The 27,063-nt window shown below is 34.3% G+C and overlaps 1 protein-coding gene across 3 annotated transcripts in view; it reads right to left on the bottom strand.

The window, feature by feature from the left end:
* Nucleotides 1-27,063, bottom strand: part of LOC106063957 (zinc finger protein ZFAT-like) — a 32,681-nt gene continuing 5,618 nt past the window's right edge. For all 3 annotated transcript variants that reach the window (XM_056034598.1, XM_056034600.1, XM_056034599.1), the window contains 23 exons: nt 23,147-23,288; nt 22,013-22,128; nt 21,762-21,857; nt 21,467-21,601; nt 21,111-21,322; nt 20,219-20,359; nt 19,686-19,905; nt 18,661-18,896; nt 16,833-16,961; nt 16,490-16,588; nt 16,280-16,380; nt 15,284-15,780; nt 14,639-14,830; nt 13,778-13,991; nt 13,537-13,640; nt 12,686-12,834; nt 12,013-12,143; nt 11,024-11,168; nt 6,784-6,975; nt 5,177-5,264; nt 4,108-4,196; nt 3,493-3,642; nt 1-661 (listed from right to left, as the gene is read on the bottom strand). In XM_056034598.1, the coding sequence (XP_055890573.1) occupies nt 248-661; nt 3,493-3,642; nt 4,108-4,196; nt 5,177-5,264; nt 6,784-6,975; nt 11,024-11,168; nt 12,013-12,143; nt 12,686-12,834; nt 13,537-13,640; nt 13,778-13,991; nt 14,639-14,830; nt 15,284-15,780; nt 16,280-16,380; nt 16,490-16,588; nt 16,833-16,961; nt 18,661-18,896; nt 19,686-19,905; nt 20,219-20,359; nt 21,111-21,322; nt 21,467-21,601; nt 21,762-21,857; nt 22,013-22,128; nt 23,147-23,288 (3,992 nt within the window). In that variant the 3' untranslated portion in view covers nt 1-247. The remainder of the gene's footprint in view (nt 662-3,492; nt 3,643-4,107; nt 4,197-5,176; nt 5,265-6,783; nt 6,976-11,023; nt 11,169-12,012; nt 12,144-12,685; nt 12,835-13,536; nt 13,641-13,777; nt 13,992-14,638; nt 14,831-15,283; nt 15,781-16,279; nt 16,381-16,489; nt 16,589-16,832; nt 16,962-18,660; nt 18,897-19,685; nt 19,906-20,218; nt 20,360-21,110; nt 21,323-21,466; nt 21,602-21,761; nt 21,858-22,012; nt 22,129-23,146; nt 23,289-27,063) is intronic.

Raw genomic sequence — 27,063 nt, forward strand, 5'->3', positions numbered from 1 at the left:
CACATTTTGATTGATTCAAGTCAACATTTAATGTCATAACAAAAATAAATAACAATATATTTTATATATAATTATCAGTTATTTCATTATGAGTTCAAAGAAATTATTCCTTGAAATAAAAAGAAATATCAATCTGTCCGTCAACACACATAGAGCATAAATAAATTGTCTCATAATAATATACAACCCGTGTACTCATGATCTGAAATACTTAGAAGCCACAACAACAGCACACACACCTTGATTTTCATTGAAGAGATGCCTCCACAATTTCTAATACTGAGAGTTCTTGCACACCTACAAGAGAACTATCACCTACTAAAGTACGGCCACTATCTTTGTGGTCAGAAATGAAGTCGCTGTTGTAGCTGACTTGCTCAGCATGGACATACTGACCGTTCTCTGCTTCTGTAAGCTGGCTTTCACTGCTGCTGGGGATGAGTTGGTCAGAGTCACTTTCTTGAGAAATTACCTGGGTCTCCACGTCAACATGAAGCAATTCCCCATCTGGGATCATCATCTGGACATCAGCTCCTACTGAACTAATAAACTGACTGTCCTGCTTTGCACCTTTAACTAAGGCCATCTGAGTTTCTACTTGACTTCTTGAAGGCATCAAAGGAATGTTTGCGCTGGTTGAACTATCACACACACTGGGAGACTGACAACAAAGAAAGAAAAAAACAATAAAAATGTCACAGACAGACAGAATTTCTTTTAATATTAACCAGTTTATCTTCTAATTAACTTAAATACTCATTAAATAAACATTAAGCTTATATTTTGTTTCTGGAGGCACAGTGGCTGAGTGGTAAAGTGCTTGACTTCCAAACTGGGGGTCCGGGTGCAAATCCTGGTGAAGACTGGGATTTTTTATTTCGGGATCTTAAGGGCACCTCTTGAGTCCACTCAGCTCTAATGGGTACCTAACATTAGAAGAGGAAAAGTAAAGGCGGATGTTCACACTACACCCTCGTTAACCATGGGCCACAGAAACAGATGATCTTTACATCATCTGCCCTATAGATCGCAAGATCTGAAAGGGGAACTTTACTTTTTATATTTTTATTCTAATACGTCCTTCAATAATTAAAAAAAAAATTCTAATACCTTCTTCAATAATTGTTTAGAGACTACAAAAATCATAAAGAAGAAATACAATCTAAGGCTGTGATTCCCAAAGTGGTCTAGGAAGACTTCCAAGAGTCTACGAGACAAAAAAAAGTTTGGGAATCACTGATCTAAGGCAATATCTTATCTTATATGATACAGACGTTACTTCAAAAAAGAAGATGATTACGTCCTACGCGTCATGTATTTAGTCATGCATATTAACCAATGACTTAAATTCAGCCAAGTCACTGGTTTTCCTGGCTAGCTCAGGCAACCCATTCCATGCTCTAATAGCACTAGGGAAGAAGGAGTGTTTGTACAAATTTGTCCTAGCATATGGGAATGTGCCTTTATCTTTGTGTCTTTCAGAGTATTTTATTAAATTTTGTTTCTGTATTTGAAGATTATGGTTCAGTGTTTTATGTATGATTGCTACTTTACTTTTGAGCCTTCTGTCCTGAAGGCTTTCTAAATTTAGTGATTTTACTAAAGGTGTTACTCTAGTCAAATGTGAATATTCGTTTGTTATGAATCTCACTGCTCTATTTTGTGTCTGTTCCAGTTTTTTAATGTTTTCTTGAGTTGAGGGGTCCCAAACGGAGGATGCATATTCTATTATTGGCCTAACCAAGGTTAAATAACATTTTAGTTTTATGTTCTTATTTGATTTATAGAAATTTCTTTTAATAAATCCTAATGCTTTGTTTGATTTTTTTGTAGTTTCATCAATATGTGGATTCCATGACAGTTTTTCATTTATTATAACACCTAGGTATTTTGCGTTTTTAGTCTGTCTTACTGGTTTGCCATGAATAAGATAAGTGGAATTAATTTGTTTTAGTTTTTTTGTTACTCTTAACAACTGACATTTTTCTGGGTGGAAAGACATGCTCCAATTTGATTCCCATTTCTGTAATTCATCTAATTCTCTTTGTAAAATATCTGTGTCCTGTGTTGTTTTTATTGTTCTATATATTATGCAATTGTCTGCAAATAATCTGACTTTTGTTCCTGAGGTAATGCAATTTGGTAAATCATTTATGTAAATTAAAAATAGTAGTGGACCCAAGACTGTTCCTTGAGGTACACCTGAGTTTACTGTTATCGGTGTTGATTTAGAGCCATTTATTATTACAGTTTGTTCTCTCCCTATCAGAAAATCTTTAATCCACTGATGCAGTGAACCATTAATGCCGAAATATTTTAATTTTTTAAGCAAACTATGGTGGTGAACTTTGTCAAGAGCCTTAGAAAAATCTAGTAAGATAGCATCTATTTGTTCACTATTATCTAAACCTTTTGAAAAATCATCAATTAGTCCTATTAGTTGTGTTTCACATGATCTATATTTCCTAAAGCCATGTTGGTATGGTGTGAGGACATTATGTTTGTCTAAGTGGTTTATGATGTTGCTACATATTATGTGTTCTAGGATTTTACATGTGATGCTGGTAAGTGATTCTGGTCTGTAGTTTCCTGGGTCAGATTTTTCTCCTTTTTTAAATAGGGGGGTGACATTAGCTTCTTTCCAGTCCTTTGGTACTCTGCCCTGGTTAAGTGAAGCCTGAAAGAGTATTTTGAACACTGGGGCTAGCTAGCAATATTTAAGTATAGAAGAAAATATTGAGCAGATCACATGAAGGGAAACAGAACATGCTTTGTCTTTGATGTTCTACCTTTTCTATTCAATCTCACCTGATAATGCTAAGATGTTTAAAGGTTAATATATCCATAGCCTTTTGAAATATTTTTTTTTCTAAGCATGCCAAAACAAAAAAAACAACTACCAACTGATAAGCTTAGTAGTATCAGTAGAAATAATTTGAAAAAGATGTTTTTCTACTACTGAATCCTACAAACATTCAAGAATTAAACCCCGCATAAAAAAAAAATCTGGACACATAGAAGAGAGGAGACCTGATCACGCTTAACTTTTCAAAGGGTTGTCTTATAAGTAACCTATCAAATAATAAAAAGTTACACTTTTAGTGGCTTGAATGATAAGTAAAATAAAAGGTACACCTTTCAGATCTTTCGATCTGTGGGGGAAGATGATGTAAAGCTCGTTATGTTTCTGTGGCTGACAGTTAACAAGGGTGTCATGTGACCAGCCATTACTTCCCCAATGTATGTCAGGAACACATTAAAAATCACAAAGTTCAAAATCCCAGTCTTCTCTAAAGGAATACATATTTAAGCTACAGGTACACAAGGTTTCACTCATAAAGAAATAATGACTTGGCCTACCTAAGGGCGGATTGATCAACACAAACATTTAAACCTCCCAAATTCATTGCCCGGATGATAAATATAGGAACTATATCCTTGAACCAACTGAAACTAACACAAGAAATATGAGAAGTTAACTCTACAACTAACCATCTCTTCGTTATTGTAGTAAATAACAAACTGGTTGCCAGGCTGCGATTCATTAGACCCGCTGGTGAACAAGAACTGGCCATCTTGCTGAACACTTATATCTAACGGCTGTCCATTCTCATTGACAACTCTCAGCTTGGTTTCTCCATTCTGAAGTTAACACAAAAACTATCAGAAGTGTCTTTTTCAAGGAATTCACTAACCAAAAAAATAAAAAAATACTCCATAGATAATCATTGCTGAAGTATTCAAATACTGCTCTCATTACTAATTATTTTCTGTGTTGATTTTCTTAAGAGTCTACTTCCAAACTTTGATGTCCTAAGTCTCTAGAGACTTGTTTTCTATTTATGATTTTCTTAAGAGTCTACTTCCAAACTTTGATGTCCTAAGTCTCTAGAGACTTGTTTTCTATTTATGATTTTCTTAAGAGTCTACTTCCAAACTTTGATGTCCTAAGTCTCTAGAGACTTGTTTTCTATGTGTGATTTTCTTAAGAGTCTACTTCCAAACTTTGATGTCCTAAGTCTCTAGAGACTTGTTTTCTATTTATGATTTTCTTAAGAGTCTACTTCCAAACTTTGATGTCCTAAGTCTCTAGAGACTTTATCCTACCTGTGACATTCCAATGAGCTGCTGTAAAATATAAGAAGCTGACACTGACAAGCTGCCATCCTCATTAGGAATCTGGAGTTGTAGCTCACCTAATGAAGCAAGTCATACCAAACATTATAAGAGAGCAGAGTGGATCGGTCAAAACAAGTATTCATACAATGATTTCACTCCTGTTATAAAAACATTATTACAGACAAAAAAAAAAGCATACAATTAAGTTTCAAAGAAATTACCAGTGAGTACTTTCGTTACTTTTTAAAAAATGTGTGTTAATGACAATAAGTCTTATTTTTATGTTAAAATGAAAAAAAAAAAAAAAGAATGCAGACATTCTACAGTAGAGATTTCATGGTGAGCAAGTGCTGAAGTGGTTTGTTACAAGTGAACACAAAATTAGCCCCCTTGGCTAATTTAAAGTTATAAACAAAGTTAAATAAAGACAGATCAGGAAGCAAAGTAATTGTGTCATTATAATAGTTCTACTATAATCAGATAAAAAGTATTGCTATGTAACAGCATGATAGACCATGATGATGATGCTTGTCTTAAGAAATTAAATGATAAAGATACTCTGGCGTGCCATTGATCTTGTAGATACATTTGCATAAAACAATTTTTAAGCTAAAACAATTTTTTTGTCCAACAAATAATATCCTAAGTAAAAATATTCTTAAGTCCTAAACAAAACTTTAACCTGTGATTTTTTACACATTTAAAAGCAATTGTCGCTAGATGTCAGCTTTGTCTAATTTGTATCAATTCCTAGGGTCATCATCCCCTAACAGAATGATTCATCACTGTAGTGTGTCACTGTAATGTGTCACTGTAATGTGTCACTGTAATGTGTCACTGTGATGTGTCACTGTGATGTGTCACTGTGATGTGTCACTGTGATGTGTCACTGTGATGTGTCACTGTAATGTGTCACTGTGATGTGTCACTGTAATGTGTCACTGTAATGTGTCACTGTGATGTGTCACTGTGATGTGTCACTGTGATGTGTCACAGTAGTGTGTCACTGTAGTGTGTCACTGTAGTGTGTCACTGTAATGTGTATAGAGTTACTAACCTTGTGTTTGTTCCTCACTTGGGGATTGTTTAGCTAGACTGTTGGGTGGTTGTATATCTGTTGTTGAACCATCTTCATACTGTACAACCTAGTACAAAATAAATTCCTGCCTTTAAAGATGTGATAGAGAGATACACACGACTAACTATCTGCAAAAGAACATGGAGGGCTTCCTCCAGGGATAGGAAAATTTGACTGCCACTTAAACGCTGTCAAAATGTTTGTTGGATGGACAAAAGACAAATCACAGTAAGCACCTCCAGGATGTTGCAAAGAAAGCATCAAGGAAACTTTGGAATATGCCAAAGCTGAAGAGGAGCCTGAGCAGACATGCTAGGTTCACCTTATTTTAAAGTAGCACATTCACAATGTAACTCCACAGTTTGCCTTCGCTACTTAATGGCTTTGTTCTCACTCAGCAAGGAGATGTGTGGAACCTCCAAGACAGGTTGTGACTAAAATCATTGGAGAAGTAGATCAGATCATCATCACCATCATCAAACTCCATTTGAGTGAGGGCTTGAGAGACTTAAATCCTCTCTTGCAAAAGCCCAGGACAGAAACCCTGCTGTCTTGCATAGTGCATACACGTCACCATACAGGTCAAGAATTTTTGGTTTCCCAGACCTGTCGAGGCAAAGATCAGCAAGTCTGGGGCAGTCAAACAGAATATGAGACACGGTTTCCTCTTCTTCCCAGCAGTGGGGGCACCGTGAATTGAAATTTGGCCATAGCCGTGAGAAATATGAGCCAACAGGACAGTGGCCTTTCCTGCACTGTGCTATAATAGCTTGCTCAGGCCTGGACAGCCTCCAAGGGAAGTGCGGTCAGACTCCACGGGCTTTTTGGGGCTTGTCCCAACACTCAAACCACTTTTCCATTTCTGTTTTTTGAATTATAGCCAGAGCATGATGAAAACTTACAGCCTGTTCAGTGGGTAGACTTTGCCCTCCATGGTGGGCTAAGGAGTCTGCAATAGTGTTGCCAGTCACAACTATGTGACTTAGTACCCATTGCATTATTACAGGGGTGCCATAGCGCTGCTTTATGTTGTGTGAAGCCATGATGACAGTGTCGATATTGGGGGCCATTAGATCAGATCAGTAGACCAGATGGATCCTACAAGGAAGCAGTCTGTATCAGCTTGTTATGAACAATAATAAGATATTGACAACTAGAATATTATTAGACGGAGATGCAGTAAATGTAACCAGATGTAGCTATTTATCCATCATGTCACTAGACTTTCTGAAAAAGCTGTTTGCAATGGTCCCACCTTTGAACCCTGACCACTGTTATCCCTTGCAGGACGGTTGGGCTCATCAATAATAATCTCCATTAATGAAGGAACATCTGAAACTTAACAAGATCCAATACTTGCACTGTCTTCATTCATGGGCCATTTTAAGGAAACAGATATTCAAACAAAGCTAGTAATCATAGCCCGTTTTACCAATGTTTGCTAAAAATAGCACTGTTTGTAATGTATTATCAACCAAGCTATCATTGCATATGAATAAAATAATTATGTTTGATTTTTAGAAATATATTTTATGAATATTTCATTGGAGTTAGAAACGAATCAATTTTTAGTTTTAAAGTGTTACCTCTACTTCAGAAATCTGCATTTGTTCCATGCCAGCAATATCTTGCATTTGGACATGATGTCTTATTTTGAGATGACGTTTCAAGTCTGACAAGTTACCAAAGAGATAACCACAACTTAGACATTTGTAAACTCTTTTTTCTGGAGACATAGAACTTGGATTGACAACCTCCTCATGAACAAATTCTTTCCCCTGAAAACAATTTTTAAATAAAATCTTGGTTTTATAAAATGTTACATAGTTCAACTGAACTTCTTAAAATACAGATAGATACATTAAATTTTGATACCTTTCAGGATAGATGACTTAAAAGTAAAGTAGCAATTATACATAAAATACTGAACCATTATCTTCAAATACAAAAACAAAATCTAATAAAATACTCAGAAAGACACAAAGATAAAGGCACATTCCTTGTTCCATATGTTAGGGTTAATTTTTACAAATGCTCCTTCTTCCCTAGTGCTATTAGAGCATGGAATGGGTTGCCTGAGCCAGCCAGGAAAACCAATGACTTGGCAGAATTTAAGTCATTGATTTAAATCTTATCTTATATAATACAGACATTGCTTCAAAAAAGAAGATGACTACGTTGACCTAGGGACACACATAGGACTTAAAAATCTTTTATGAAGTAATGTCTGTATTTAACAAGATAGATAAGACAGAGAAAGAGCAATTGTCAGCTTAGATTCATCTATTCATCTTTAATGTTGTCAGCTTAGATTCATCTATTCATCTGTAATGTTGTCAGCTTAGATTCATCTATTCACCTTTAATGTTGTCAGCTTAGATTCATCTATTCACCTTTAATGTTGTCAGCTTAGATTCATCTATTCACCTTTAATGTTGTCAGCTTAGATTCATCTATTCATCTTTAATGTTGTCAGCTTAGATTCATCTATTCATCTTTAATGTTGTCAGCTTAGATTCATCTATTCATCTTTAATGTTGTCAGCTTAGATTCATCTATTCATCTTTAATGTTGTCAGCTTAGATTCATCTATTCATCTTTACTGTTGTCAGCTTAGATTCATCTATTCATCTTTAATGTTGTCATCTTAGATTCATCTATTCATCTTAAATGTTGTCAGCTTAGATTCATCTATTCATCTTTAATGTTGTCAGCTTAGATTCATCTATTCACCTTTAATGTTGTCAGCTTAGATTCATCTATTCACCTTTAATGTTGTCAGCTTAGATTCATCTATTCACCTTTAATGTTGTCAGCTTAGATTCATCTATTCATCTTTAATGTTGTCAGCTTAGATTCATCTATTCATCTTTAATGTTGTCAGCTTAGATTCATCTATTCATCTTTAATGTTGTCAGCTTAGATTCATCTATTCATCTTTACTGTTGTCAGCTTAGATTCATCTATTCATCTTTAATGTTGTCAGCTTAGATTCATCTATTCATCTTAAATGTTGTCAGCTTAGATTCATCTATTCATCTTTAATGTTGTCAGCTTAGATTCATCTATTCATATTTAATGTTGTCAGCTTAGATTCATCTATTCATCTTTAATGTTGTCAGCTTAGATTCATCTATTCATCTTTAATGTTGTCAGCTTAGATTCATCTATTCATATTTAATGTTGTCAGCTTAGATTCATCTATTCATCTTTAATGTTGTCAGCTTAGATTCATCTATTCATCTGTAATGTTGTCAGCTTAGATTCATCTATTCACCTTTAATGTTGTCAGCTTAGATTCATCTATTCACCTTTAATGTTGTCAGCTTAGATTCATCTATTCACCTTTAATGTTGTCAGCTTAGATTCATCTATTCATCTTTAATGTTGTCAGCTTAGATTCATCTATTCATCTTTAATGTTGTCAGCTTAGATTCATCTATTCATCTTTAATGTTGTCAGCTTAGATTCATCTATTCATCTTTAATGTTGTCAGCTTAGATTCATCTATTCATCTTTACTGTTGTCAGCTTAGATTCATCTATTCATCTTTAATGTTGTCATCTTAGATTCATCTATTCATCTTAAATGTTGTCAGCTTAGATTCATCTATTCATCTTTAATGTTGTCAGCTTAGATTCATCTATTCACCTTTAATGTTGTCAGCTTAGATTCATCTATTCACCTTTAATGTTGTCAGCTTAGATTCATCTATTCACCTTTAATGTTGTCAGCTTAGATTCATCTATTCATCTTTAATGTTGTCAGCTTAGATTCATCTATTCATCTTTAATGTTGTCAGCTTAGATTCATCTATTCATCTTTAATGTTGTCAGCTTAGATTCATCTATTCATCTTTACTGTTGTCAGCTTAGATTCATCTATTCATCTTTAATGTTGTCAGCTTAGATTCATCTATTCATCTTAAATGTTGTCAGCTTAGATTCATCTATTCATCTTTAATGTTGTCAGCTTAGATTCATCTATTCATATTTAATGTTGTCAGCTTAGATTCATCTATTCATCTTTAATGTTGTCAGCTTAGATTCATCTATTCATCTTTAATGTTGTCAGCTTAGATTCATCTATTCATATTTAATGTTGTCAGCTTAGATTCATCTATTCATCTTTAATGTTGTCAGCTTAGATTCATCTATTCATCTTTAATGTTGTCAGCTTAGATTCATCTATTCATATTTAATGTTGTCAGCTTAGATTCATCTATTCATCTTTAATGTTGTCAGCTTAGATTCATCTATTCATCTGTAATGTTGTCAGCTTAGATTCATCTATTCACCTTTAATGTTGTCAGCTTAGATTCATCTATTCACCTTTAATGTTGTCAGCTTAGATTCATCTATTCACCTTTAATGTTGTCAGCTTAGATTCATCTATTCATCTTTAATGTTGTCAGCTTAGATTCATCTATTCATCTTTAATGTTGTCAGCTTAGATTCATCTATTCATCTTTAATGTTGTCAGCTTAGATTCATCTATTCATCTTTAATGTTGTCAGCTTAGATTCATCTATTCATCTTTACTGTTGTCAGCTTAGATTCATCTATTCATCTTTAATGTTGTCATCTTAGATTCATCTATTCATCTTAAATGTTGTCAGCTTAGATTCATCTATTCATCTTTAATGTTGTCAGCTTAGATTCATCTATTCACCTTTAATGTTGTCAGCTTAGATTCATCTATTCACCTTTAATGTTGTCAGCTTAGATTCATCTATTCACCTTTAATGTTGTCAGCTTAGATTCATCTATTCATCTTTAATGTTGTCAGCTTAGATTCATCTATTCATCTTTAATGTTGTCAGCTTAGATTCATCTATTCATCTTTAATGTTGTCAGCTTAGATTCATCTATTCATCTTTACTGTTGTCAGCTTAGATTCATCTATTCATCTTTAATGTTGTCAGCTTAGATTCATCTATTCATCTTAAATGTTGTCAGCTTAGATTCATCTATTCATCTTTAATGTTGTCAGCTTAGATTCATCTATTCATATTTAATGTTGTCAGCTTAGATTCATCTATTCATCTTTAATGTTGTCAGCTTAGATTCATCTATTCATCTTTAATGTTGTCAGCTTAGATTCATCTATTCATATTTAATGTTGTCAGCTTAGATTCATCTATTCATCTTTAATGTTGTCAGCTTAGATTCATCTATTCATCTTTACTGTTGTCAGCTTAGATTCATCTATTCATCTTTACTGTTGTCAGCTTAGATTCATCTATTCATCTTTACTGTTGTCAGCTTAGATTCATCTATTCATCTTTACTGTTGTCAGCTTAGATTCATCTATTCATCTTTACTGTTGTCAGCTTAGATTCATCTATTCATCTTTACTGTTGTCAGCTTAGATTCATCTATTCATCTTTACTGTTGTCAGCTTAGATTCATCTATTCATCTTTAATGTTGTTTTGCTTTGAGAAGCAGTGACAAGAAGTATAAGGGAATTGAACACTAAAGAAAGTAGCAACATTTATTAACAGTTGACACTGCAGGTCAGCAACAGTCAAAATTTGAAAAGAGAAAAAAAATGTTTGTTTTGATAAAAGTTGCCCAATTCCCTGAAGAGATCACTTGGAAACTCTGGAGTGAAAGGCAAGAGAAAAAAAATGTCAACTAAGAGTGATATTGTTCTAGGTATTGTTCAAAAAGACATCTGGTGATGAGAATAGATGGGGAAAAAATGAACAATCTGATTATCCTTTTACCAGAACCAGTGCCCAGAGCTTACACACATTTTATAAGTTTATTTCAGTGTATGATTGCACAAAAAATATAAAAAATATTTTACAATGACTCACTCACCTTATGAATTTTAGCATAATGAATTTTCATATAGCCAAGTGTATTGGCAGAAAAATCACAGTGTCTGCATAGAAATCTTTTTAAAATATCATGAGTCTCCATGTGACGCTTTAGATGGCTGCTTTGTGTTGCTTTATAAGGACACCTACAGAGAACAAATTACATTATTCATCAAGAAATGAAACTAGTTAAAATGAATTTTAATGAACTTGAAAAAAAAAATTATTCATAAAAAGTCAAAAGAAATATAATGTAAAAATTAAAAAAAAGAAAGAATTTATCAGGCCAAGACTTTTCTTCACGGTGCATCACATAAATCAAGATTTATGGCAGATATTTACAGCAGAGAGCTCTGGCTATGAATTAAGTTGATGGCTTAAAACAGAGAGCTCTGGTTAAACATTACAATAACAACTTAAAAGAGTCCAGGTTATGCTGCTATGATGCATTAAGTCAATGGCTTAAAACAGAAAGCTCTGGTTATGCATGAAGTTGATCTCTCAAAACAGAGCATCTTGGTCCTGTTAAGCATTAAATTGATGGCTTAAAACAAAGAGACCTAGTTATGCACTATGTCTACCCCTTATAACAGAAAGCCCTAGTTATGCACTATGTCTACCGCTTATAACAGAAAGCCCTAGTTATGCACTATGTCTACCGCTTATAACAGAAAGCCCTAGTTATGCACTATGTCTACCGCTTATAACAGAAAGCCCTAGTTATGCACTATGTCTACCGCTTATAACAGAAAGCCCTAGTTATGCATTAAATTGATGGCTTAAAACAAAGAGACCCTAGTTATGCATTAAATTGATGGCTTAAAACAAAGAGACCTAGTTATGCACTATGTCTACCGCTTATAACAGAAAGACCTAGTTATGCATTAAATTGATGGCTTAAAACAAAGAGACTTATTGGAATTGTTAAGTTTAATAAGTGTGTGATTGGATACATAAAAAAGTAATTAGCTCTAAAACTCTAAAACTTACTTATCACAGATAAACAGTTTGCCAGATGTATGAGCCCTGACATGCCATCGAAGTGCAGTCCTCGATTTATAGTCTTTTCCACACTCTGAACAGGAGAATGGCTTTTCAGCAGAATGACGCAACATGTGGGCCTTGAAAGAAAACATCAGACATTTAAAACAGATCTCGGCTTTTTGATAGTAATATGAATAGAATGAGTCTGTATGTGATTAACAATAAGAATAGTTAAGTCTCTATTTCAAGCCAACTGAAAGTTGTTTTGATTTAGTATTTAAAATGCCTAGAATGTTTCTTAAACATTTCTAATTAGGTGCAGTGGCTGATGTGGTAAAACACTTGGATTCTGAACTGAGAAGTCCCGGATTCAAATCCTGGTGAAGACTAGGATTTTTATGTTCAGGATCATTAGGGTGCCTCTGAGTCCACCCAGCTTTATTGGGTACCTGATATTAGTTGAGGATAATTAAAGGCGGTTGGTCATGTGCTAGCTAATTGACACTCTGGTTAACTGTGGACCACAGAAACAGATGACCTTTACATTATCTGCGCTTTAGATCACAAGGTCTGAAAGGGGAATTCATTAAATTTTTTATTTTTCAACAATTTTTCAACTACTAGTACTTAACAAACAAAAAAACAACAAGGACATATATAGTTAGTCCATTTGCATTACCTGAAGATTATTTTTAGAGCGGCAAGCATAAGGGCACATGGGACATGAGAATGGCTTGATGCCCTCGTGTATCCAAATGTGCTTCTGCAGTTCTGAGTTGGCTCTGATAAACACACGTGGGCAGTGTGGACACTTAAATGAGCGTCTGCCTGGAAAATGAAGAAATATTTTTATCATCATGCTTTTAGTTTACTGGAGTCCTCGACACCAGATATAAAAGTGGACAAGTAAAACAAAACAAAACAACTTGGTGTCTTCTTTAACTCTTTCTCTCCTAACTGACGATACCAGCGTTGATTCCACCAGAATGTGGTAAATAATTATGGAGAGAAAGAGTTAAGATTGCTCACTAAAGCTCTACTGTAGAGGGAAAAAAGAGTAACAAAAATGTAGCCCAGACACATATAAAGAATGCACTGGTTGATTACTTGATGTATGGCCTCTAACCATAAGGAATAGAAAGCCTTGGTGGCCCACATCGTCTACACCCCTGCAAGTTGATAGTGTAGTGTGAAAAATAAAAGGTTTCAAAGAGCACTTAGCAATACAATACTAAAATGTTGAACTGGGTGGTCATTTTAAATAACAGTTTAACATAGGCTTACCAAACAGGATATCTGCAAAGTTGAACAGATATAACCACATTTTCCTTTTTGATTAGTTTTTTTTTTTAATTTCAGAGAAAAGTCTCATACGATTACTTAGGAATTACACATTTTTCAATTTAGATCTACAGAAATTTAAATAAAAAAAACAACAACATTGAGTACTATCAGTAGTGATGAGATAATTTAGGGTTGAAAATTTAGACTCTTCAAAAACTAAACTATATTAAAGAACAGTTTGTTTACCCATCTTGCCAAATGGTTTGTGTCTATATCCAGTGAGCTTCTCCACAGTTTCACGGTCCATCTCTTTGTGCGTGTTGATTATGTGAGCTCTTAGTTGCTTCATCCTGAAGACAGACCAATCAAAACACAAGAATCAGAACACAGACCAATCAAAACACAATAATCTGAACACAGACCTATCAACACAATAATTTGAACAATGGGCAACTCTGGTTTCTCACATTAGCAACCAAGTACTAACCCTTCAAACTTCTCTGGACACTGGGGACAAGACAGACCATTGATGCCCAAGTGTTTGAGTTGATGGTTCCATAGACGATTCCTTGACAGCGCCAAAAAGTCACACTCCTTACACTGAAAGGCTACTTTCTCATGTTCCTTCTCAGAATGTTTCTTTAACTGATCTTTAGTTGTTGCATGAAAACTGCAGAGGGCGCAAGCAAATGGTTTGTGTCCTATTTAGATGGAGTTAACATTAAAATATTATCACAATATTTTCTAATTTCTACTCTGATGGCAAACACAACTATAAATACTTCCTCCCTATCTATGAAAGTAGATTCTCAACAGAACATAAGCATTGGTCTATAAGTTAACAACCAATCTTTCATTAAACAACTGAAACTCCAGGTAGACGCTCATTTAATTGTCCACATTGTCCCCGTGTGTTTATCAGAGCCCACTCAGAACTACAAAAGCACATTTGGATACACAAGGGCATCAAGCCATTCTCATGTCCCATGTGCCCTTATGCTTGCTGCTCTAAAAATAATCTTCATCTAGTCCTCATATTCAAAAAGTGTGACATTTGGTTCTAAACTTGGCACATTAGAGAAAGTTTCAATGTCAGTAAAATGCAAACAGCAATGATTGCCCAATCCTCACAATTATTAGCGAATTTGAATGCATAACAGCTAAAAAGAAATTTCCGCCTTCATTGCTGTAAACTTTACCAGTAACTATATAAATGACAAACTTTCCTTCCAAAAAGATTATAATTAAACAGTCATTCAAACAAACTTACTAACTCACCTTAATAAAATGAATGGAAATGGAACAAAGAACAATGCATAATGTAAACTAATAATTATTTGTAATGTACCAGTATGAGTTCGTAGATGAGGTTCATAATCCACCTTGCTATAAAACAAACGACCACAAAACTCGCACTCCTCTGTGCCAAATGTTTCTCTCATTTTGTTGAAGATTTGCATTGTCATGCTTCTGTAGCCCAGCCTTTTAATAAGTGCTTCAATTTTCTCTTCTTTGCTGGCATCAGATCTGACAACACCCTCTGAAAGCAAACATTAAAATTTGAGGATTGACACTCTCAAGTAACTTTAAGATTAATGAATCCTTCTGTGTGAAAGCTTACTTCTATATTTTTATGTTTAAATAAATGTGAGATTGTAATATGCTATTGGAACATGGTATATAGTCATTTCTTACTATTCTTCAATATTGAAATGTGAATCAAAAGATTTCTATACAAAAGGAGAGTCTTTGTAGCCAAAAGTATTAGGATTCTTTGTTGACAAAAGTAATAGGATTCTTTGTTGACAAAAGTAATAGGATTCTTTGTTGACAAAATTAATAGGATTCTTTGTTGACAAAAGTAATAGGATTCTTTGTGGATAAAAGTAAGAGTCTATTGTGTTGCACAAATAATAAACTGAAATGTCTGCCAACTTAGTTGGATTTACAAAAACTGACCACCGACATATAAAATAAGCTGTTAAATATTTACCATCAGCGTTACTAGCTTCTGCACTACTGACTTTAGAATTTATGTCTTCATCATCTTCCGAATCAGGAGTCTGAAGCATCAAAGATGGAGAGTTCGAATCCATGTCTCTCTGGGCAGAGAAACTAGCAGGCTCTTCACCCTCATCCCCACAAGGGAGTGAATTCATGACATCATCCACTTTGGCCTCGGAGTCTTTCACTGATTGAGTCTTCCAGTCGCTCTCTGTTCCTGACTCATGAATAAACTTCCTGTATTCAGAAACAAAATCATTGGATTGTTCCTCAGTTAATTGACCAGTATTAGTAACTGTGGCTGTACTTGGCTGGCCAGTGTCAGCACCATTGGTTAAATTGATTTCATATGTAATCATTTTGTTCTGTTCTTGTTGACTCTCTGTATTCTGAACTGTTTGATCAATTTCCCGTAACTCCTCTGGCAAGTTGACATACTTGCTTCCTTCACTGGCAGTATTCAGTGGTTCAGGGAGATACAAGGATCTACAGAAATAATAGTTTTAATACTATAGAAATACAATGCATGAATTGATCTCATTCTTATTACAAAGCTTATATCAACTCACTCTGTCTGTCTGGAAAAAAGTTTGTACACGTCATTTCTCTGATACCCAATTTTGAATCAAGCTGAAATTTTGCACAATTATTTCTTTTACCTGACAACACAAGAATTAATAATAAAAATTAACCAATTAGTTAATTAACTGTTGGTAGTTAATTGTTTTGTTTGGTATTGAACAAGGGAAAGAAACCGTACTTGACAGATGTGGTGATGTAAGTAATATATAGGAAAAAGATATAAAAGATCAACCAAAAGAATAGCTTCAAATAACAAATTAGTTTGTTTGGTTCACACTACAGCAATATTGTCTATGATTACATGATAAAACTAAAAGTGCAGAAAGTTCCTCATACCTAATAAATCCCTACATCAATATAACATCCCACAACTGAACTGAAAGTGTGCCTAAGTATCACTCACCTACTTATGCATTCCTCTAGTAATTTGTCAAATACAACATCTCCAATATCATTGCTATGGGTTGAAGTCAAGTGTTCTGTTAGTCTTGTGGTACTTAAAAACTAAAACCAAATGAAGAATGACATCAATGACTTAAAAAAACACACACAAAAAATTATCTCACAGAACTCTGCAGTAATAGTGAATATCATTTGTCAGTAAAACATATACCTTCTGATTACACAGAGCACAGCAATAGATCACCCGATGTTTCAAATAATGCTTGTCAAGATAGACTCTGCGACTAGCCCAGTAATCACATAGCTCACACTGATAGGAAACAAAAGAATACAGTAATCACATAGCTCACACTGGTGGGAAACAGAAGAATACAGTAATCACATAATTCACATTGGTAGGAAACAAAAGAGTACAGTAATCACATAATTCACACTGATAGGAAACAGAAGAGTACAGTAATCACATAATTCACACTGGTAGGAAACAAAAGAGTAACAGATGGAACAGTCTCTCAACAACTGGTTGATGCTATTAAAATTGAAACATAGAGTACCTGCTGGACATGAGGCAGTTCTTTGATATCGTGGACTAATAAGTGTCTGTCTCTGTCCAACTTCTTCTTGAACTTACGATTACATATGTGGCACTGATGTATTACAGTTCTACCTTTCATACCTCGACCCTAAGATAGAGAATAGTTTGAAATGTATATGTCACGTATCAATTTAAATAAACATAATGTAATAAACTTATTACATTTTGTCCCAGCTGAAGGAAAAACCCATGCGCGGGAGTATGGAAAACCCCATGTGCTAGTGTATAGAAAAACCCATGATGTCATCTACAAATGTTGGTTTGGCAGTCTCTGGGAATAATTGGATTGGTTGGAGGAAGTGTCTGGGGTCTGAGCTAAGGAAATAATTCGATAGAACGGGACTTAGAGATTACTTTGGAGATGTAACTGGAAGTGACAGGTCATATATTTTATTCGTTGTGAAATTAGATCTAGTATTAATTTGAATCTATTTGTTATTGAGCTTGAAAGAAGATATTCATTCGATACAGTTTTATTTTGTATATTCTGTACATTACAGTGATTCCCAGTCATTGAATTAAAGTTCTGTATTTGAATTAAAAGGATCTTCGTTTATTAAATCTCTAAGACATATTTAGATCTAGAGATATATCTACAAAATCCCCGGCACGTCACAGGAACATCTTGTACATCTGACAACTCAACAACAAAAAGACTTGTGACAACATTTAAAAAAAATATTATTTAGATTTATAAAACTTAAAATAAAATGCACTAAAAAACATGAGGACATCAATCATGTATCACATGTGTAGGCAGCATAAGGGTTGCGATGACTGACTAGTGGAACACTTAGTAGCCAAACACAAGTTCATGTCCAAAAGGAGGATAGGATATTGTAGCTTTCAAGATAAGTTCTTGAATCTCTCTTGTTCTAGTGGGTACCTAACATTTGCTAAGTTAAGAAAACGTAGTTGGTCATTGAGGTGTCCTTAAGATTTCCTAGTGAACTAATGGTTACACAAAAGATAAACCTGCTAGCTCACATTGAACATGATCTCCAGAATGCGGTAAACGAATTTGCATACGCGAATAGAGTAGGAGCAAGTACACAGCCCTGTTTCACCCATTTTCTATTAGGAAATGATCAGACAGGTCACCATTGTGTCTGATCTGGCCTTTTTGTCCCACGTTTGAGAAAGGATAGGAACGTAGGTGGGCATCCCAGCCTGGCCAAAATCCTCCACAAACCATCGCGACTGACTGTGTCGAAAGCCTTGGTGAGGCACACAAAGGCAGTGTATAGGTTTAGGTTCTGCTCTTTGCATTTTTCTTGTAATTGTCGGAGAACAAATATCATGTCACGTGTACCTCTACCGGCTCTGAAGCCACATTGGCTTTCAGATAAGACCCCATTCATTACAGAGTGGGTTAGTTGGTCGAGCACAACTCGAGCAAAGATCTTTCCTGCTATTGACAAAAGTGTTGACAGAAGAGTAATGCCTCGATAGTTGGAGCAGTTAGACTTGTCACCCTTTTTGTATAGGGATATGATTATGGAATCTCGAAGTTCAGGCTTCTCCCATCATAGAGCGAACAAGGCCTTTAAGGAAACATTAACTGCTTGTATAAGGATGCATACATAACGTATTGGTATGTGTAATGCACAACTATAAAACAAATTTGCTCACAGATAACAAAGACTTTTATTATTATTATTAAAGTATAGACATTGTAGATCACATGAACGAAAACTTCAATCAATTCAACAACATTTTTTTTTCAATCAATTCAACGAGCAATTGTTTTTTTCAATCAATTCAACAAGCCCTTTTTTATAACGAACCTGCAAAAACGTCTGAAGATATTCTTTCCCCTTTTTATCAGTGTGGTATTTGCGTACATGGTTAATGAGAGATTTGAGAGTGGAGTAATCCTTCTGACATATCATACACTGAGACCTCCGGTTGTCGTGGGTCATCATGTGTTCCACTAAGTGGCTCTTATTAACCGTTTTAAACTCGCACTGCTCACATCTGTAGAACTGGCCAGTGTGTTTTCTCATGTGTGTGTACAGGTTACCTGTGAGGACAGATATGTTACAACATGCTAGTACAGTACAAAGCAGAGGTAACAACTACGTGAAAAAAAAACAAGAGTTTGATTTGACAGCTTGGTTTAATAATATTTTAGTTTTCCGTATTTTTTGTTACTGGAACTTGTCAAAGCTGTGCAATAAACTCAAAGATAGAGAGAGGGGACATAAACAATGACTATTTTAATAATAATATTTTATATTGTATAAGTCTTAAGTAAAATTTCCTTTCAGACCTGGAGGTTGTTGTGACAGGTGATGCACTGGTCAATTACCTATAAAGCTTTTTTAAAACAAAGGCAGGACAACAATTATGATTTCACAATATAATAGTTAGGTTGAGAACAACTGTTCTAATTGCACTAGGGAAGAAGGAGCACTTGTAAGAATTAGTCCTAGCATATGGAATAAGGTCTTATATGCCTTTTCATCTATGATAACTGGTTGTCTCTGCTACAGATCACCATACATTCAACAAGTTGATCATTATCTCTTCTTCACCTTCACCTATCCCTTAGTCTGTTGAACCACCACACAACATACACATTTTGATGTTGTGTAACAAGAGCTAGACTCTCTCTTCCATCCTTCTCAACGGCACTACAGCCCATGGAGGGTCCTGGCCTGCTTTAGCATATCTCTCCATGCTGATCTATCCTGAGCTTTACGTCTCCATGTCTGGACTTTTAGCTTTTGCAGATCTGCCTCTATATCATCAAGCCACCGTACTTAAGAACTATTATAAGAAAAAAACAAGGAACAAAAGAAGAAATTACCTTTAGAATTAGTTGTAAATTTACACTTGTTACAATGAAAAGGTTTCAGGTCAGTGTGCGTGACACAGTGAAGTCTGATGTGAGACAGGGATTTGAACACTTTCTCACACATGTTGCAGATGTACACTGAGAGGGAAGACATGGTTGGTGTGTTGTAGGTCATCCCAATCGTTTCGTTCAGCTCTTGCTCTATGATGTGTATACGAAACATATTGTCCACCTGATCAAGTAAATGTGAAGTTAACATTTGAGTCTTTTTTTTTTAAATCATCTCATATGCATGGAAGATCACATGGTTAAATCTTATGATAAAGTTCATTGAGGAAATTCATTTCAAAATGTTGATGAAAAATAATGAATGGAAATATGTTGGATTTATAAAGAATAAGCCAGTATATAAGATTAAATATAGATACACATAAATAATCTAATAAACTGTTAAACAGGTACAAAATATGAATACCCAACAAGTACTTCAATTGTATAAGTGTGAGTATTTCAGCTTTGAAAAGAAGAAAGGTATTACTGAATACCTGTGACAAATCAACATCAATGCATGTTTCAAACTCCACTTTTTCCTCATCTGTCTTGAAGATTGGCAAATGTTCCATTGCTTCAGCTGCAACTTTCATTTGTTTAGCACCTGAACTATCCATGTGCAAGTCAATATCAAACTGCAATGAATTGTTAGACAGTTATTAGTTCTAAATTTAATCTTGCAATTTTTTATCAGCTCAGCCAAAATACAAGAGATAAACAGGTCTTAAAAAACATTCCTATGCAGTACTAGCTACATATTTTGTTTCATCCAGCGCAGACATAACTGACGTACGACAGTAGTTGGTATAGGTTCTCTTTTCATCGTCTACATCTGTTCTTGGCAGTAGATTTCCTTTTGGTTTCAAATGTGTATCCCGTGGCTTTTGTAAGAAATCTCCATCTGTCTCATTTGGAAGCTGCCTACTGCCAGGAAAAGATAGTTGGTGCCTAAGCTGTGTATTTAAAGTGTTTATGTTGTGGGGCACTTCTGTTACGCTGACCACCTTGTAGCTCACCCAAAAAACGTCTTTCTTTCCCAAAATAGTTTTTTTTTCAAATTCCTACAATTAGTTCACACTTCTTTTATAGTAAAAACCACAAGTCGCAATTCAAAGCTCAAAACCACAAGTCAAAAACTAAAAACAACAAAATTTGAATCTTTATTTAGCACACAGTAGTACGGCTAGTTAGCTTAGTTGTTAGAATGTCATGCAGCTAATAACACCAATGTTGTGGTTTCAATCCCCATACTGGCTTTTTTTGTGTGTTTCTCCTTATTTTTCAACCACTAATAAAATATAAATGTTTAATTTACTATATTAATTGAACATAAATTATGAATTATATTTTAAAAATATATATTGCTTGTTACTCTTTAAGCTCTACCTGATAGCTGGACCGTTTCCTTTTTTTCCCCTTTCTATTATTCCAAGTCCAATCGTCGTTATCTTTTTGTTCTCCTTTTTCCATTTCTTTCTCATCTTCTTCATCCTCTTTTTCTGCGACTTGCATGTCATCCAGAGCACTATGAAATTCGTCTTCTGCATCATCTTGAGCCCCAGCGTCAAGTTCAAGGTCAGCGCCTTCATCTTCCTCATCTAGACATGTAATCAAAAGTTTTAGGGCCATAGGTTTTAGTTTATTACAGAAATTTGTGTTTCACCTAAGCACTAACTAAGTATGCAAGAAACCTTTTCAAATATTTGTATAGGTCTTGTAAATTACAGGAGAAAAAAAAATACCTGAATCAATTTTCACTATTTCCTTCTTTGAAATATCAACATAGGATGATGAGGCGAGACATTTGTGAGTATTAAAATGACGTTCTTTTGTAAATGTTCTCTTACACTGAGGGCACAACAGCTTGCCATCAGGAGCTAGAAGATATAATACAATACACCTTCAGTAATATTTTAAATTTTTTAATTTTTATTCAACCAACAACCAAAATAGATAATATACTATAAGATGCAATGTTAGACCAAGAATACAAATAAATATGTAGTCATAGAAACTAATGTAAAAATCTAATGTTACTTGTCTCGGCAACTGTTGGCCTGGGAGTAGTTGGTGGCACAGCCTCGATGAGTTTTATTTTCCCCTCTCCAGCTTTAGAACGACCAGCTCGTTTTTCTAAAAATAGAGTTCACATCCTTCCATTATACATTTCAGTTATCAGAAAATTTTGAATCCTTAATTTTTTAATGTAAATTAAATATAAAAACAAAATAATTATACAGCGAGAGTGAAGATTAAGGTAGAACAAATTTGAAGAAAAAAATAAGTACTTTTTATTGGTAAAAGTATCTCTGTTTTATTGCTTTGATCATCTGGCCTTAAAGGATCTGTTTCTTGAACCTCACCATTGCTGGTCTCTGTTTTCACAGTGAGATCTGCAAGAGAGCTATTGAAGCAGAGTCTTTAGTGTTGAAACTAGCCAACACTTAATGAAATATATAACATCAATAATCAATAGTCATTTGTTCATCTTCCGAAATGTGTGGTTGTCACATCATGTGAAGCTACTATGTTCTTATACTTTAAGATTTTCAAAATATATAATAAGTCGATATTAGCATCTCAATATTTTAAATCTTGATTTGACCACTGAAAAAGTCATTTTATCTTAGAACAGTTGAGGAAAGGATACCAAAACCTTGCCAATGAATGAAGAGAATCGATTTTAACTTTTCTTTCCATGTAAAGAATCAACTAGAAATAGATAATTCTAGAAAATAACAATCTGTATTCTGTGTTCAGTTATAAATTATTTGCAAAGCATCACAAATATTATGAATATGAATACATTGTTATGTCACAGGTTAAAAGCCTGCAGTGTTATACTCACATTAGAGTGTTCAAATTTTGTGTAAGATTGTGCTACTGGGAAGCTGGTAATATCATTAGCTTAATGAAACAAATTACAGTCAAAACCATTGACCATTGCAACTTTTTATCTCTTTTATTTTGGTGTCTTTATATATATTATTCAAATGACTTCTTCTAGCCAGCTTGATTGCTGCTGAGCTGTGAGCTCTTTTGCAGACTGTGCCAAGGAAAAAAAAGTGTGCTGTTTTCTTCAGTTGTTCAGCATTGCCGTACAGGGTAATGGTTATGATGGGCTGTAGTGGAAGTAGGGCCTGCCTAAGGTTAGTTAAGAAGGGGCATTCAAAGAGGATATGGTTTACAGTTTCATAAGGCTTGGTGCAAAGTTTTATTCAAATGACTTATATTAACTGTAGAAACTTTCACACGTAACTCAAGTGAGCAGTTCTACCATTATTAATTCTCCATGATCTGAGGCTGAGATCTCATAGGGAAACCCCATTTATACCTTTCTCTCTCTCTCATTACCAAGTCCTTCATTCAAACCCTAATTTTGTTAGAAAGTTGTATTACGTAAACAACGCTCAAGTTTATACCTATTTAGTATAATAAGATGTGCTGCGCTGGATGCAGAGTTGTCTTCCATCCCACTCTCATCTAAACCTGTTCTGCCGAGGTCAGAGGTCATACTTGCATCAGTCAGAAATACCAGCTGAGGGACATTGTTTAATTTATCACCTGCCAGGATACAATACAATATTGACATTATTTCACATTTATTAAAGAAGGTTTTGTTAGAAGATTTCACAATTTTGTACAGAAACCAAGTTTCACAAATTAACAAAGTAAATTTACTTAATTATTTATTCAAATAGTTTTCCTTTCTGGTATTTTAACAGATCTATCAAACTAGTATTTGCCAAGTAAATTTTTTTCAAACCAGTCATTTGTATGGATTTAGCATGTTGGTATTTTTACTTACTGTCAGATCTTTTTGTAACAGATTTAGGTTTGAGAGACAGTATTACATTTTTTTATATTAGTTTTCAAATGGGCCTAAGAAAATATCTACAAATAATATATAATAATATATCTTAAAGGATAAGTTAAAAAAAATAATTGATAACCTGGCTGTTGTATATCACTAAAGAAAAACACTTCATTCACTCAGCTGCTGGATAAGACTAACAAAAAAAGAAAAGGATAACTTTGCTGCTGGATAACACTAACAAAAAAAGAAAAGGATAACTTTGCTGCTGGATAACACTAACAAAAAAAGAAAAGGATAACTTTGCTGCTGGATAACACTAACAAAAAAGAAAAGGATAACTTTGCTGCTGGATAACACTAACAAAAAAGAAAAGGATAACTTTGCTGCTGGATAACACTAACAAAAAAGAAAAGGATAACTTTGCTGCTGGATAACACTAACAAAAAAGAAAAGGATAACTTTGCTGCTGGATAACACTAGCAAAAAAGAAAAGGATAACTTTGCTGCTGGATAACACTAACAAAAAAGAAAAGGATAACTTTGCTGCTGGATAACACTAGCAAAAAAGAAAAGGATAACTTTGCTGCTGGATAACACTAGCAAAAAAGAAAAGGATAACTTTGCTGCTGGATAACACTAGCAAAAAAGAAAAGGATAACTTTGCTGCTGGATAACACTAACAAAAAAGAAAAGGATAACTTTGCTGCTGGATAACACTAACAAAAAAGAAAAGGATAACTTTGCTGCTGGATAACACTAACAAAAAAAGAAAAGGATAACTTTGCTGCTGGATAACACTAACAAAAAAGAAAAGGATAACTTTGCTGCTGGATAACACTAACAAAAAAGAAAAGGATAACTTTGCTGCTGGATAACACTAACAAAAAAAGAAAAGGATAACTTTGCTGCTGGATAAGACTAACAAAAAATAAAAGGATAACTTTGCTGCTGGATAAGACTAACAAAAAATAAAAGGATAACTTTGCTGCTGGATAAGACTAACAAAAAATAAAAGGATAACTTTGCAGCTGGATAAGACTAACAAAAAATAAAAGGATAACTTTGCAGCTGGATAACACTAACAAAAAATAAAAGGATAACTTTGCAGCTGGATAACACTAACAAAAAATAAAAGGATAACTTTGCAGCTGGATAACACTAACAAAAAAGAAAAGGATAACTTTGCTGCTGGATAACACTAGCAAAAAAGAAAAGGATAACTTTGCAGCTGGATAACACTAACAAAAAAGAAAAGGATAACTTTGCTGCTGGATAACACTAACAAAAAAGAAAAGGATAACTTTGCTGCTGGATAACACTAACAAAAAAGAAAAGGATAACTTTGCTGCTGGATAACACTAACAAAAAAGAAAAGGATAACTTTGCTGCTGGATAACACTAGCAAAAAAGAAAAGGATAACTTTGCTGCTGGATAACACTAACAAAAAAGAAAAGGATAACTTTGCTGCTGGATAACACTAGCAAAAAAGAAAAGGATAACTTTGCTGCTGGATAACACTAGCAAAAAAGAAAAGGATAACTTTGCTGCTGGATAACACTAGCAAAAAAGAAAAGGATAACTTTGCTGCTGGATAACACTAACAAAAAAGAAAAGGATAACTTTGCTGCTGGATAACACTAGCAAAAAAGAAAAGGATAACTTTGCTGCTGGATAACACTAGCAAAAAAGAAAAGGATAACTTTGCTGCTGGATAACACTAGCAAAAAAGAAAAGGATAACTTTGCTGCTGGATAACACTAACAAAAAAGAAAAGGATAACTTTGCTGCTGGATAACACTAACAAAAAAGAAAAGGATAACTTTGCTGCTGGATAACACTAACAAAAAAAGAAAAGGATAACTTTGCTGCTGGATAACACTAACAAAAAAGAAAAGGATAACTTTGCTGCTGGATAACACTGACAAAAAAGAAAAGGATAACTTTGCTGCTGGATAACACTAACAAAAAAAGAAAAGGATAACTTTGCTGCTGGATAAGACTAACAAAAAATAAAAGGATAACTTTGCTGCTGGATAAGACTAACAAAAAATAAAAGGATAACTTTGCAGCTGGATAAGACTAACAAAAAATAAAAGGATAACTTTGCAGCTGGATAACACTAACAAAAAATAAAAGGATAACTTTGCAGCTGGATAACACTAACAAAAAATAAAAGGATAACTTTGCAGCTGGATAACACTAACAAAAAAGAAAAGGATAACTTTGCTGCTGGATAACACTAGCAAAAAAGAAAAGGATAACTTTGCAGCTGGATAACACTAACAAAAAAGAAAAGGATAACTTTGCTGCTGGATAACACTAACAAAAAAGAAAAGGATAACTTTGCTGCTGGATAACACTAACAAAAAAGAAAAGGATAACTTTGCTGCTGGATAACACTAACAAAAAAGAAAAGGATAACTTTGCTGCTGGATAACACTAGCAAAAAAGAAAAGGATAACTTTGCTGCTGGATAACACTAACAAAAAAGAAAAGGATAACTTTGCTGCTGGATAACACTAGCAAAAAAGAAAAGGATAACTTTGCTGCTGGATAACACTAGCAAAAAAGAAAAGGATAACTTTGCTGCTGGATAACACTAGCAAAAAAGAAAAGGATAACTTTGCTGCTGGATAACACTAACAAAAAAGAAAAGGATAACTTTGCTGCTGGATAACACTAGCAAAAAAGAAAAGGATAACTTTGCTGCTGGATAACACTAGCAAAAAAGAAAAGGATAACTTTGCTGCTGGATAACACTAGCAAAAAAGAAAAGGATAACTTTGCTGCTGGATAACACTAACAAAAAAGAAAAGGATAACTTTGCTGCTGGATAACACTAGCAAAAAAGAAAAGGATAACTTTGCTGCTGGATAACACTAGCAAAAAAGAAAAGGATAACTTTGCTGCTGGATAACACTAGCAAAAAAGAAAAGGATAACTTTGCTGCTGGATAACACTAACAAAAAAGAAAAGGATAACTTTGCAGCTGGATAACACTAGCAAAAAAGAAAAGGATAACTTTGCTGCTGGATAAGACTAACAAAAAAAGAAAAGGATAACTTTGCTGCTGGATAACACTAACAAAAAAGAAAAGGATAACTTTGCTGCTGGATAACACTAGCAAAAAAGAAAAGGATAACTTTGCTGCTGGATAACACTAGCAAAAAAGAAAAGGATAACTTTGCTGCTGGATAACACTAGCAAAAAAGAAAAGGATAACTTTGCTGCTGGATAACACTAACAAAAAAGAAAAGGATAACTTTGCTGCTGGATAACACTAGCAAAAAAGAAAAGGATAACTTTGCTGCTGGATAACACTAACAAAAAAGAAAAGGATAACTTTGCTGCTGGATAACACTAGCAAAAAAGAAAAGGATAACTTTGCTGCTGGATAACACTAGCAAAAAAGAAAAGGATAACTTTGCTGCTGGATAACACTAGCAAAAAAGAAAAGGATAACTTTGCTGCTGGATAACACTAGCAAAAAAGAAAAGGATAACTTTGCTGCTGGATAACAC

Source organism: Biomphalaria glabrata, chromosome 7 (genome assembly GCF_947242115.1).
Source record: "Biomphalaria glabrata chromosome 7, xgBioGlab47.1, whole genome shotgun sequence".
Classification (NCBI taxonomy): domain Eukaryota; kingdom Metazoa; phylum Mollusca; class Gastropoda; family Planorbidae; genus Biomphalaria; species Biomphalaria glabrata.